Source organism: Schistocerca cancellata, chromosome 8, assembly GCF_023864275.1.
Source record: "Schistocerca cancellata isolate TAMUIC-IGC-003103 chromosome 8, iqSchCanc2.1, whole genome shotgun sequence".
Classification (NCBI taxonomy): domain Eukaryota; kingdom Metazoa; phylum Arthropoda; class Insecta; order Orthoptera; family Acrididae; genus Schistocerca; species Schistocerca cancellata.
In genome coordinates, this window is record NC_064633.1 from 79252844 (window position 1) to 79267493 (window position 14650).

The 14650-nt window shown below is 43.3% G+C and overlaps 1 protein-coding gene across 1 annotated transcript in view; it reads right to left on the bottom strand.

Annotated features, from left to right (window-relative positions):
- LOC126094444 (fibrillin-2-like) overlaps positions 1-14650 on the bottom strand; it is a 354361-nt gene that overhangs the window by 291697 nt on the left and 48014 nt on the right. The window contains exons 8-9 of the mRNA XM_049908817.1: positions 9867-10047; positions 9588-9757 (exon numbers count right to left, since the gene is read on the bottom strand). Coding sequence (XP_049764774.1) covers positions 9588-9757; positions 9867-10047 — 351 coding nt within the window. The remainder of the gene's footprint in view (positions 1-9587; positions 9758-9866; positions 10048-14650) is intronic.

The following is a 14650-nucleotide window of genomic DNA, read 5'->3' on the forward strand; positions in this document are numbered from 1 at the left end:
ACAATGTCAAGACAACTGAGAAAATGGTTAATAATAATCACAGATTTTTCAATGATGAGGATTATGAGCTGTTTCTCAATGGCCTCATGACTGAGGACTGGATTTCTATCATCTAGGAACTGTCTTATTAGTAGAACATTCTGAATGCTGTTTACAGAGACTTGATGTTTCTGAAAAATAGTGTCATATATCTGTGTCACTTCGAAGTACAGCATTCAACAGAAGTTACTTGGCCTGCCATAATAATCTTTTAACTTACTTTTTGAGGTCCCCTAGTATGAGATGAAACTATATAGACTTCAAAGAACAAGACCTGTTGGACATGTAATCAGACTGGAAGATGTGTAGAATCAGAGGCAAACAGAGACCAAGAAGTTAGCTGAACTTAGGAAGGACTAGTGTTAAGATGATGATCCACACAGAAGGGCAGGGCAACTAACATTTCTCAGATCAATGAGAAATATTGGTACAAAAACAAAATAGAGATCCACAAATAGAGCAGGCAAGAGAGGATGACATTGACTATCCCACAAAAACAGCAAGAGAGAAAAAAATGACAGTCTGGCAGGAAAAGACGAAGGAAACCCAATGCCTGAAGGGCTTACCTATTGCTACAGAGGGGCCATAGCTAAGGGAGAAAAAGTATTACACCATAGGGAATACTTTTTCTTAGTGGAACACCAGTTTGATTGGGTTGATACACAATGGTCAAAAATTTTTTTTGACAGAGGAATATAAAAATTGTCATAAGACTCAATTCAGAACCTCACCATATAGCGGAGATGCTGAGTCACCACTGAGTGTGGTCTCAGTTGCCTGAGACTGCAGTCATGTGTGTGAGTAGCTTTTGCGTTAGTGTGTGTGTGTGTGTGTGTGTGTGTGTGTGTGTGTGTGTGTGTGTGTGTGTGTGTGTTTGTGTGTGCATATGTGTGTGTATTGTTGATGGAGGTCATTGGCCGAAAGCTTTAAGTGTGAAAGTCTTTTTGTTGTGCCTATCTGGGACTCAGCATCTCCACTATATCGTGAGTGGCAACTTTCCTTCTCATAATATTGTTACATTATCCGTGGATTTTCCATTGTTTAATTCAGAACATATTCTTCATTAACTACAAGTAACTGAATTTTCTAAAAAGGAATGAAAAAATATGAGTTTTATGGTTGTTGTTGTTGTGGTCTTCAGTCCTTTCTTCTGTTAGCCAAGGATTTCTACTAGCCCTCGTCTATTTACCTACTTGATCCTCTGCTGCCTTCACTACTTCATCCCTCAAAGCTACCCATTCTTCTTCTACTGTATTTCTTTCCCCCATTCCTGTCAATTGTTCCCTTATGCTCTCCCTGAAACTCTGTACAACCTCTGGTTCTTTCAGTTTATCCAGGTCCCATCTCCTTAAGTTCCCACCTTTTTGCAGTTTCTTCAGTTTTAATCTACAGGTCATAACCAATAGATTGTGGTCAGAGTCCACATCTGCCCCTGGAAATGTCTTACAATTTAAAACCTGGTTCCTAAATCTCTGTCTTACCATTATATAATCTATCTGATACCTTTTAGTGTCTCCAGGGTTCTTCCATGTATACGACCTTCTATCATGATTCTTAAACCAACTGTTAGCTATGATTAAGTTGTGTTCTGTGCAAAATTCTACCAGGTGGCTTCCTCTTTCATTTCTTAGCCCCAATCCATATTCAGCTACTACGTTTCCTTCTCTCCCTTTTCCTACACTTGAATTCCAGTCACCAATGACTATTAAATTTTCGTCTCCCTTCACTGTCTGAATAATTTCTTTTATTTCATCATACATTTCTTCAATTTCTTCATCATTTGCAGAGCTAGTTGGCATATAAACTTGTACTACTGTAGTAGGTGTGGGCTTCGTATCTATCTTGGCCACAATAATGCGTTCACTATGCTGTTTGTAGTAGCTTACCCGCATTCCTATTCATTATTAAACCTACTCCTGCATTACCCCTATTTGACTTTGTGTTTATAACCCTGTAGTCACCTGACCAGAAGTCTTGTTCCTCCTGCCACCGAACTTCACTAATTCGAGTTTTATGGTTATTGGTATATATAATAGGAAAGGCCATCAAAAATGATAAATTGCCCATAAGGGTTGCAAGAAATTAGAAAACTGTAAAGGATAAAACTCTTACTGTGCATGGGTTCACACCTGTCAGAATTAAATTACTACTCTTTGTTGTAGGCGATACATCAATAAAACGGGGAAGATATGCATTAGCTAGCTGAATGTCAATGACAAATACAGAATGGGAAGAAAAGAGGAAGCACACACAATGTAGGTGAAAGTCAGTGATAAAAGTACCCTGGGATTCATCTTTGGAGAACAGATTTATAGTATGCCTGCATTTCCTAATTTTTCTCAAACAATATAAATCCCTTACAGAAATGAAATAAATGGAATGATCGTATGGCATTTTTTGGCCGGGATATCCCCTTCGAGGTTTGGCCTCCATATCGCAAGTGTTTTTAGTTGACACCACTTTGGTGACTTGCATGTCAAAGATGATGAAACTGATGATGAAGGATACACAACACCTAGTCCCCTGCCGGGAATCAAATCCCGGCCCTCTTGCTTGGTAGGTGGTAATGCTACCGCTGCGCTATGGAGGCAGACCTTACAGAAATAAAATCCATATTTAACAAAGAAGTATTCTGAGTGTAGAGCCATGTCATGTTGTAATAAAAAAAAATTGCTCTGAACACTATGGGACTTAACATCTGAGGTCATCAGTCCCCTAGAACTTAGAACTACTTAAACCTAACCAACCTAAGGACATCACACACATCCATGTCCAAGGCAGGATTCGAACCTGCGACCGTAGCGGTCGCGTGGTTCCAGACTGAAGCGCCTAGAACCGCTCGGCCACACTGGCCGTCCCATGTTGTAATATACCTACACTGGATGAATGAAACTGATTTTAAGCCACCGTTACAGTGGCCTTTCTCTGGGCCTTGCACTGGAAGGAAAGATAATCTCCATTCTGAGCTGAAGCATTTGGTACTCGCACACTAGGGAACAAACTATGCTGGTATTAAAATGGTCCACTCACAGCCTAATTATATCACTGGCACAAGCAGTAATATCTCCTCGTTTAAAGGAAAAAATTCTTTAGTAGTAATAAATGTAACCTTTCATTTAAAGCCCACACCCACATAGAATTTAAGGAGAAAGTCTGTTATAAAGCACATTATTTCGACGAGGCGATGATATGCAGCTTGTACAAACTGTTGAAAAATCGTAGTTGTATGCAGCTGTATTGATCAAATTATTACACAAGCAGTTTCACTCATGAATAGACCATCTTCAGTTGTACTGTACATTGTAATCAGATGTGTGACAACCCAAAACCTTATAAAGCATCATGTTACCTGTGGTGTCACCGCCAGACACCACACTTGCTAGGTGGTAGCTTAAATCGGCCGCGGTCCATTAGTACATGTCGGACCCACGTGTCGCCACTGTCAGTACTTGCAGACCTAGCGCCACCACATGGCAGGTCTAGAGAGGCGGACTAGCACTCGCCCCAGTTGTACGACGACTTTGCTAGCGACTACACTGATGAAGTCTTGCTCTCATTTGCCGAGAGACAGTTAGAATAGCCTTCAGCTAAGTCCATGCCTACGACCTAGCAAGGTGCCATTAGCCTTACAGTGATTGTAATTAACCGTATCTGGAGATAGACTCATTTGTATCATCAATAGCGATGTACCACAAGGATGAATTAAAGTTAAGTATTCAAGGAGCTGCATATTTTTCTCTATAGCATTCATCAAGTATCCTGTTCCAGAACTCACGCCAGCCGGCGTGTGTGTACGCGTGCCTATCGGTAACCTCACCCTGTGTCTAGACTGTCTTGTATAGACACAACAAAACATGGCGACGAGTTAAAAAAGGGTTTTGATCTTTCTAATTGCTTACATTTGCTTGTGTCATGGCTTCGCCACAATCTCCAGATGTACTGTCCGAATTTTATCGCTTGCAGAATCAGCAGACGCAGGCGTTATTGGATGCCCTGTGACAGCTCGTCCAGGGTCAACGTGCGCTGCAAAACGATGCGGCCGCCGCCGCTTCCTCGCTACCGCAGCCACAACATGCAGTTGCACCGCCGTTTCGCAACTTTAACGCCGACGACGAATCATGGACGGAATGGTCCCGACAGTTTGGATTCCATCTCGCCGCCTACAGAATTCAAGGTAACGAGCGGCAGCCTCACTTATTGTCTTGTGTCGGCGTGCAAACGTACCGTGTGATAGTGAAATTGTTTCCCCGACGCGACGTAGCAACTCTGTCATACGACGAAATTGTGTCGGCTTTAGATGCCTATTTCAAAGAAACAGTCAATGTAGTTGCAAAAAGGTATACGTTCTTTCGTACCAAACGTACGGCCGGTCAAACTAATCGGGAGTGGGTTGCAACTTTGCAAGGCCTTACTAGGGATTGCGCTTTTCAATGTGACTGTGGCCTTCCTTATTCAGATACAATGGTGCGTGATGCAATAGCACAGAACGTTTCTGATGTTCGCATAAGGGAACAGATTTTAAAACTGGTCAATCCCTCCCTTCAACAAGTGATAGACATATTGGATAGGCAAGACACACTTGACTTTGCTCAGGCATCTTTTGAAACTTCGCCAGCTGTGTGTCGCATTAACTGGCCCGCCGGGCGCGCTGCAAGGAACTGTAAACAGCCTTCGCGCACTTCCGCAAAACAACGTGTCCCGCGAAAGCAAGCAAATGCCGTGCTGAAATCATGCCCGCAGTGTGCAACTAGACATTCGCGTGAGAATTGCCCGTCACGCCAAGCTATTTGCTTTTTCTGTAATAAGAAAGGACATGTTTAAAGTGTTTGCCAGAAAAAGCTTAGATCGGACACTACCAACCATTCCAGGCCCTTTGCTTCGCGCCGGAATCGAACCAAGGACACTCAGGCTCGGGAACCTTCACCCATGGACATTCATGTAGTTAATGCCACTCCGCCCAGTGTTCCTCTCTCTCACTGTGACTGTGTTCGTCCCGCAAAAAGTGTGCGTCGACGTCGACGGCAATCCCGTCACGTCGCACGTGATTCTGTCCCAGTGTCTGTTCAAGTTGCACAAAACAGTCGCTCTTGTCGTCAGCAGGACAATAAACTTTTTGTAGATTTGGACCTTGCTGGACAAGTGATACCCTTCCAGCTCGATACCGGAGCTGCAGTTTCATTGCTCAATCACGCCACATACAAACAACTGGGCGCACCGACGTTACGTGCCGCGAAAGTTCAGCTCACTAGTTATTCAGGACAGCATATCCCTGTGTTAGGACAGTGCAGCCTTCTTGCCACTTACAAGGGACAAACAAAACTTGTGTCATTTTACGTTCTTCGTTCTTCTGCTGCAGTGAATTGGTTTGGTTTAGATTTATTTCAATTGTTTAACTTGTCAATAGTAAATCAGGTCCTATCAGTGAACCACACTGTGCCTTCAGCCAGTGTTGCTCGACTATGTGAGGAATTTGCAGACATTTTGCACCGGGCCTTGGTTGCGCTAAGAACTATGAAGCACATTTGGAACTAAAAGTCAACGCGCAACCGAAATTTTTCAGAGCGCGCAATGTTCCCCACGCATTGCGTGATGAGGTCGCAAGAACATTACACGATTTAGAATCACAAGGTGTAATTGAACGTGTGCAGGCTTCTCTCTGGGCCTCACCCTTAGTGATTTTGCAAAAACCTTCCGGCAAATTGAGACTTTGCGTGGACTTCAAAGCAACAGTGAATCCACAACTAGTGACTGCTACGTTTCCTTTGCCCCGCCCGGAAGACCTTTTTGACAAACTGTGCCCGGGAAAATATTTTTCAAAGTTGGACCTAGCAGATGCGTACTTGCAAATACCGGTGGACGAAGAATCCCAGCGCGTATTAGTGGTTAACACGCATCTTGGACTGTACAGATTCAAAAGACTGCCATTCGGGTGTGCATCCGCCCCTGCATTGTTTCAGCAATATTTACAAACTATTTGTGCGTCGGTCCCTACGGCAGCAAACTATCTGGACGATATAGTGATCTCCGGAAAGACAGAAGCAGACCATTTACAAAATCTCCGAACATTATTTCAGGTCTTGCGACAGAATGGTCTTCGTTTGCGGAAGGACAAATGTGTGTTTTTTGCTCGTGACTTGCCGTATCTGGGACATGTAATCAATGTCCAAGGCATACATCCGAGTCCGGAGCACCTCCGTGCCATACAGGACTTGCCTTCGCCGCAGAATTTGAAGCAGCTACAGAGTGTGTTGGGAAAAATAAATTACTACCATAACTTTATTCCGCATGCCTCTTCCATTTCAGCTCCGCTTCATCGCTTACGCCGTAAACGTGTTCCGTTCGTCTGGTCGACGGAATGCGAACGCGCCTTTCGCCAATTGACATCGGCGTTGCTTTCAAATACTTGCCTTACGCCATTCGATCCCCAGAAACCCCTTTTGTTGATGGTAGATGCATCGGGTTTCGGGATCGGTGCTGTGCTTGCGCACAAAGATGGTTCGCATGATCGCCCTATAGCCTTTGCGTCCAAATTGCTCTCGTCAGCGCAAAGAAATTATTCCCAGATAGAGAAAGAAGCTTTGGCTCTCGTGTTTGGTGTTACAAAGTTTCATGATTTTTTGTACGGTCGTCACTTTACCATCATCACAGACCACAAACCTTTGACATCGCTTTTTCATCCGGACAAGCCTGTACCTCCTCGTACAGCGCAGAAATTCATTCGCTGGTCTATTTTCCTCTCGCAGTACCGCTACGATATCTTGTATCGGTCCACTGCTAAGCACGGAAACGCAGATGCGTTGTCCCGTTTGCCTGTTGCTGAGGATAAAGCATTCGATTCTTCCGAACTTGCTTGCATGTTCATTGATGCGGACACTGATGACATGGTCGACTCGTTTCCGATTGATTTTCGTTGTGTAGCTACAGAAACAGCTGCTGACCCTGTCCATGCTACCGTTTTGCGTTTTGTTGCTATGTAATGGCCCTTGTCGAAGTCGCGGATCCGATGGTTCGCCGATTTTTTGCTCACAAGGAGAGACTTTTTGTACGACGTGGTGTTTTGTTGTTGCGTTCTGATAATGATCAGTCTAGGGTCGTGGTCCCACGTTCGTTACAGTCCTCTGTCTTAAAGCTTCTCCACCAAGGACATTGGGGTATAGTGCGTACGAAACAACTTGCTCGTCAGCACTGTACTTGGTTCGGAATCGATGCTGCGATTACGAATATGTGCTCGTCTTGCATGGCGTGTGCCGAACAACAATCCGCACCGCCGAGGAAATTCTTTGCATGGCCAAAAGCCACTTCCCCTTGGCAACGCTTACACATAGATTTTGCTGGTCCATTCTGGAATGCTCGATGGTTGGTTGTTGTCGATTCCTTCAGTAATTTTCCTTTTGTTGTCCGGATGTCTTCCACGACGTCATCTGCCACCATCCAAGCGTTGTCTGCTATCTTTTGCATTGAAGGTCTTCCACAGACTATTGTTTCCGACAATGGCCCACAATTCATGTCCGCAGAATTTCAGTCATTCTGCAAGGCCAATGGTATTCAACATTTGACGTCCGCGCCGTTTTCGCCTCAGTCAAATGGTGCCGCTGAACGATTGGTCCGGACTTTCAAGTCACAGATGTTGAAGTTGAAAGAGGAGGAGGACGCGTTGTTGCTTTTTTTGTCTTCGTATCGCTCTCAGCCCCGCGATGGTCACTCGCCGGCTGAGTTGCTTCACGGTCGTCCTCATCGAACCTTGATGTCTTTGCTGCATCCGCCGCATCAGGTTCCTGTGCAGCGGCAGACTCCTGCTTTTGCTCCTGGCGACGTTGTATTCTATCGCAACTATCGCGGTTCACGGCGTTGGCTCGCAGGGCGCATTCTTCGCTGCCTCGGCCGCGCGATGTATTTGGTTTTGGGGGCCTCTGGTGAGGTGCGTCGGCATCTCAATCAGCTGCGCCTCTGTCGTCGCCTGGGTTCTGCCGCTCCCCGTCTGCTTTCAGCGACGGAGCCGTCCGGTCAGCACCCTGGGGACCCATCTACTGGCTCGCCTCATCCCCAGGTGTTACCGACGATGCCTTCTTTTTTCCTCATGGCGTCTAGCAGCCGCCGTCGACGCCGACGCCGCCGCTGGCGCAGCCCGCAGAGGACGCTTCGCTGCAGCTGCCGACCGCCTCCCTGGGTCACGCGCCGCCGATCGCTTCCCGTGACCCGATGTCCTCCGCCATGGAACACTTGCCCTCGCCGGACCCCATGGTGTCATCGCGCGTCGGATACCCCGACGCAATGGAGATCGACCCTTCGGCCACTCCTGTCTCATTACGGGCGCATACGCCGCATGTTGACGTGCACCCTGGAGTAGGTTTCCAGGCGTTTCCTAGCTCCCCTCGGACCGAATGGCCGGGTGCGGGTGGCACAGCCTCGCCTGTTGTTAGGCTCCCCACCTCATCGCATACGTCAACATGGGGCCCTCCCCACGGCGGGCGGAAGCCTTATAACACGACCGTTCGCCGATTTGCGGGGGAGGAATGTGGTGTCACCGCCAGACACCACACTTGCTAGGTGGTAGCTTAAATCGGCCGCGGTCCATTAGTACATGTCGGACCCACGTGTCGCCACTGTCAGTACTTGCAGACCTAGCGCCACCACATGGCAGGTCTAGAGAGGCGGACTAGCACTCGCCCCAGTTGTACGACGACTTTGCTAGCGACTACACTGATGAAGTCTTGCTCTCATTTGCCGAGAGACAGTTAGAATAGCCTTCAGCTAAGTCCATGCCTACGACCTAGCAAGGTGCCATTAGCCTTACAGTGATTGTAATTAACCGTATCTGGAGATAGACTCATTTGTATCATCAATAGCGATGTACCACAAGGATGAATTAAAGTTAAGTATTCAAGGAGCTGCATATTTTTCTCTATAGCATTCATCAAGTATCCTGTTCCAGAACTCACGCCAGCCGGCGTGTGTGTATGCGTGCCTATCGGTAACCTCACCCTGTGTCTAGACTGTTTTGTATAGACACAACATTACCAACCAAAATTTTCATTCAATTATAAATCAGAAGCACATATAGCTTACAGTAAATCTGTGGCATGACAATATTGTCATGTGGTTTGCCACAGATTTACTGTATGCTATATCTGCTCCTGATATTTAACTTAATGGAGAAATCTGTTTTTAACAAGATGCTTGATCGTTGAGGGCTACTGGGTTGTCATACTTCTGACTATGATGTCAGAATAAAACTGAGGATGGTCTGTTTATGACTGAAACTGATTATGTGATAAATTGACAAAATAGACATTCCTGTTAACTGTTTCCTTACATTATATAATCCTCAAGCTTTACTGCATCACCTACGTCGACAAACTTCTGCGACAATATGCATTTTAATCTAAGGAGTACAGGAAAAATAATGGTGAAAACGCCACTTTTCATAAAGTTTTTTACTACTGCCACCACCACCACCATCACTGCTACTTTCCACACATAAATGACTTGCTCACACTTACAGATCTATGTAACAAATGTACCCTAAATAAATGAGAATATAAACTTACCTTTGCATAACCCCTGGGACAGTCACATTGGTGCTGTGTGCATGGCTCACAGGGACTTCCCCAGGCCTGCCCTACTGAACAGCAGCATTCTGATTTAAGCGCAAGTCGTGGCAAGTTGTTCTCACATCGGCCATGAGACATTCGTGCCCAACAGGAACCTTTCCTGTTGTCTGGCAGAAGGTTGGCAGGCTTAAGGAGGATACAGGTGACAAACAATGTATGCTACTCTTCATATTAGTAAAAGTAACCACACTAGCAAAAGTTTCCAAATTAACTCACCAATACAGATCCTTCCCGTATTATCCAGAATGTAGCCTGGTTCACATTCACAGATATAAGAACCAATTGTGTTAACACATTCTCCATTAAAGCAAGCATCTGGTCCTAACTCGTTGCACTCATCAATGTCTTCACATACTTGTGTATCAATGTTCAGTTGAGTTCCAGTAGGACAGATGCACTGTTCATATGAATAACTTCAGTCACATACCATACCTCATCTATTAATTATTTTATTGCAATTGGAAAATTAGTACAAACAGTCTTAGCAGAAAAACACAAACAAAAATACAGGAATTACACATAGAGATAACAAGAGACAAACCAAAATCACACAAATTGACAAATAATTTAGACACAAATAATATTAACAACAATAGTACAACAAAACCTGACAAAGTGAAGATTACAATGGCCATAGAAACAAATTAAATACAAAGTAAAAAGAAGAATTATCATAGCCATGTTTATTACCAAGAGACTGCTATATATTATTAGCTGTTGGATTAAAGCCTTCATCAGTTGTGGACAAAACAAAACACACACACACACACACACACACACACACACACACACACACACACACACACTTATGGCCACTGTTGTCTCTAGGAGCTTTTTTCAGTGTTCCTGTCTGCCACTCAATGCTTCCTCTGTGTGGTAAGTAGCAATTTATCATTTTCATACTGTTGTTATTCCATCTCAAATTTTCCATAATTTGTTTTACTTCATTATTGATAGAAGAAAATATGAAAAAGAATTAAACATCCACAGACAGCCCACCAATAATTCACCTCTTCTCAAATCACATTCAAAAATTATACAAAATATGTAATGTTGCATGTTGCAGACATGCACAGTAAAAAGACTACTAAACAAGTAAGCTTTTGGCCAAAAGGCCTTCTTCTGAATTAGACAACACACACACACACACACACACACACACACACTCACTCACTCACACACACACACACACACACACACACACACACACACACACACATGCAAAAATGCAAAAGCAACTCTCACACACATGATCACTGTCTCTGGCTGCTGAGGCCAGATTACGACCAACTGGGCATGATGGGAGAAGGAATCTGGGCAGTGGTGGTAAGGAGGACGCTGAAGCAAGGAGGGGGAGGGATAGCAGTGTAGGAGTGGATGACGGTACAGTGCTACTTGTGGGAGTGTAATGTACTGAGGTGGAAAGAGAGTAGGCCAGTTAGGTGCAGTTGGGAGAGTGGATGGAGGGAGGACAGGCAGGCGCAAGGGGAGGGAGGGGGAGGGGTGCAGAAAAGGAGAGAAGTAAAAAGAGTACTGAGGCATTGGTGGAACAGAAGGCTGTATGGTGCTGGCGTGGAAACAGGGAAGGGGATAGATGGGCAAATGACAATGACTAACAAAGATTGAGGACAGGAGGGTTAAAGGAACATAAGACATATTGCAGGGAGAGTTCTGACTGGCACTTCATAAAAGCTGGTGTTGATAGGAATGATCCAGATGGCACCAGCTGTGAAGCAGTCACTGGAATGAAAAATGTTGTGTTGCGTAGCATGCTCAGTGGACTGCTGACATTTTTAAAAATATTGGGAATCCAATACATCAATATTTAAAAACATGTCATTATCGGCCCTTGATACATATAACAAGCTAGCAGCCTGCTTAACCCTCTTAGAGGAAGAATCGAAAGCGAAATAACGCATGTTCACACTTGGTGATAACCACTTTGCTAACAATGGTAACTGCAGGTAAGGGTTACAATAAAAGGTGCCTGATGGGTCCATTGCATGGTTTCGTCACATAATTGTCTGGAACACTTCATGTTGACTTCCCTGTTTTTTCATTTCTGCAAACACTAGTGATGTAGCAGTTGTAGTGTCAAAATTGCATGGTGGCATTAAACACTGCAGTTTCTGTTGGTAGCACTGAGTACCAACTACGTCAGCATTTCCTCTCCAGGGCAATAAATGCGGACAAAAAAAAAAATATCCTGGTTTTCCCAGGTTTCACAGTTAAAAATACATTTCTTCCAAGTTGAAAAATACCCTTTTTCCATGATAAGTAACAGTTTACTTTTCCCTTGCAGCTGTAAAGATATCAATCCTTTGAATGGTAAAGGTTTTATACACCAGCGTGGAACTTCAGAGAACGAAAAAACTCAGAAAAAAAATTGGAAAGATCTATGATGTGCAGCAACATTCACACCACATATTTTTGTATTTGTATTACCAAAATATGGATTCAAATTCCACAAAATGCAGTACGTTAGTTTCCAAAGCACTGGAATCTAGATTGAAATGTGCTTTTGTAAGCCAATCATAGCTTATGTCAAATGATCTTGTCAGCCAATGGCAGCAGGTATTCAGAACATAGGACACTTCATGCAGTCAGCCAACAGCAACATCACTGTTAAGTAGTGTGAACACACAAATAGGAAAATTTAATGGTTTAAATTAATGTACACAGTCTAGCTATAAGTAAAGTTAAGCTTTCACATATAATATTGATCTTGAAGATTGACAAGCTACAAGAAAAGCTAAGCTTTCACGTATAATATTAACTTTTTTGTGTGTGTTACACTTTAGGGTACATCACATGTACATGTGCCAATAAAATTTTAAATAATGACAATGTTTGGCCTTCTGTGCACCAAATTCTTCTAAGTGGTTAGTCCTCAATGTGTTAAGTTTTAAGTGAGAGTCAAATGCTCTGTGAATAAAGAAATTCATTGCACATTCCCACACATAACATAATTCATCTTGTGTAACGCGAAATTTACTTTGAAGTGTTCAAAATATTTTCATATGACCTGTTAGAAATAGCTTTGTTTCGGCAGTTGCTAGAGAGCGCCAGAAAACAGGTGTTACTGAGCATGGGCAGCTACGATGACGTAGGAAGCCCATGTGCTCATACATATATAGTATTAAGAGACCTTACATAACGTCATAGAAGAAGCAGGATACTCCAAGAGCATAGGAATTTCATAAACCATATTAAAATGCATAATTTGGCCTAAAATGTACATCATATGTCCAGATTCACAGTGAAGTAGGCCCCAACCTGATATTAAGCTTTTCAGTGTGGTTTTCAGGATGCAAATTTTCTTGGAGTACCTCTACTGTATTATCTTGTGTTTGGTTTTTTATTATGAAATAATGCCATTCCTACTAGAAGATGAAAATGTGAACTTGAAATGCAGTGAACAGTTGAAACTAGCCAACAGTGCGAAATGAAACACTTTGGTTCTAATAAATTGACTGCCTATGGGGAAAAGACTAACGAAAGCCACATTTATTTAGCAAACCAACAAAAGTAACTTCACTGTTTTGCAAGGCGATTAATGCTTGACTACCATAAATGTGTAAATACAATAAAATCAGAAAACTGAAACTAATAACATATGTTACCCTTCCGTAATTATAAGAATGTATTTTAATTCACTTGATAGCTCCTACCCACAGAAATCTGTTTTGTTTTCATTTGATGTGAGAAGTGTAACGAAGGGGAAACAGCAAAATCACTAAACGTAAACATGGCTTGTGTGGAGACTTAACCCCTCCCCAATACAACCCAGACTGCTCTGCGCATGCACAAATCTGGCAGCTCGGGCACACCAGAAAAACTTTTCCGGGTAGAATCTGGCTGCTCGCTGCTGCTGCTGATAAGCTAACAGCCACACTTCAAGTAGCCAGAAGCAGGAGAACGTACTGCCCATACGCAACTCCACTGCTCAAATGAGCCAGTATTACACTATCATATTTCTTTGACAAAGAAATATGATCAAATATTCATAAAATTTCTTTGAGAAAGATCTTTGACTTGGTGCTAAAAAGGGGTATTACATTGTCATTATATTTTTTATCAACTGTCAAGATGGTGGACAACAACTAATTATGTGCTGCGCTTGCTAGTACAACAATTGCACTGTGTTTGTATTTGGAAGAAAAGTGGCAGAAAAAACATACTCGGATGAAGCCACAGGTACTACGTCGTGATAGTAAAAGCACTCACCAAAATTTGGTACAAGAGCTGCTAGTGGAGATATAAAATCTTATATATGAATTACTTTGAATGGATGAGAAAATCTTATATATGAATTACTTTGAATGGATGAGAGTGTATTTCAGTATTTACTCAGTAAAGTGGCTTCTCATATTACGAAACAGAATACTTTCTTGAGAAATACTATACGTGCAAAAGTCAGGCGAACTGTGACACTGGGATTTCTTGAAACAGGAGGGAGCTACTCCAGTTTATACACAGCACTTGAATATTACATTGCACATTAACCAAAACAATTCCAGAAACTTGTGAAGTGATTTACAAAAGTGTTCAAGGAATAGAAAAGCAACTGGAATCACTCAACAGAGGAAAGTCCACTGGACCTGACGGCATACCAATTCGATTTTACACAGAGTACGCGAAAGAACTTGCCCCCCTTCTAACAGCCGTGTACCGCATGTCTCTAGAGGAACAGAAGGTTCCAAATGATTGGAAAAGAGCACAGGTAGTCCCAGTCTTCAAGAAGGGTCGTCGAGCAGATGCGCAAAACTATAGACCTATATCTCTGACATCGATCTGTTGTAGAATTTTAGAACATGTGTTTTGCTCGAGTATCATGTCGTTTTTGGAAACTCAGAATCTACTATGTAGGAATCAACATAGATTCCGGAAACAGCGATCGTGTGAAACCCAACTCGCTTTATTTGTTCATGAGACCCAGAAAATATTAGATACAGGCTCCCAGGTAGATGCTATTTTTCTTGACTTCAGGAAGGCATTCG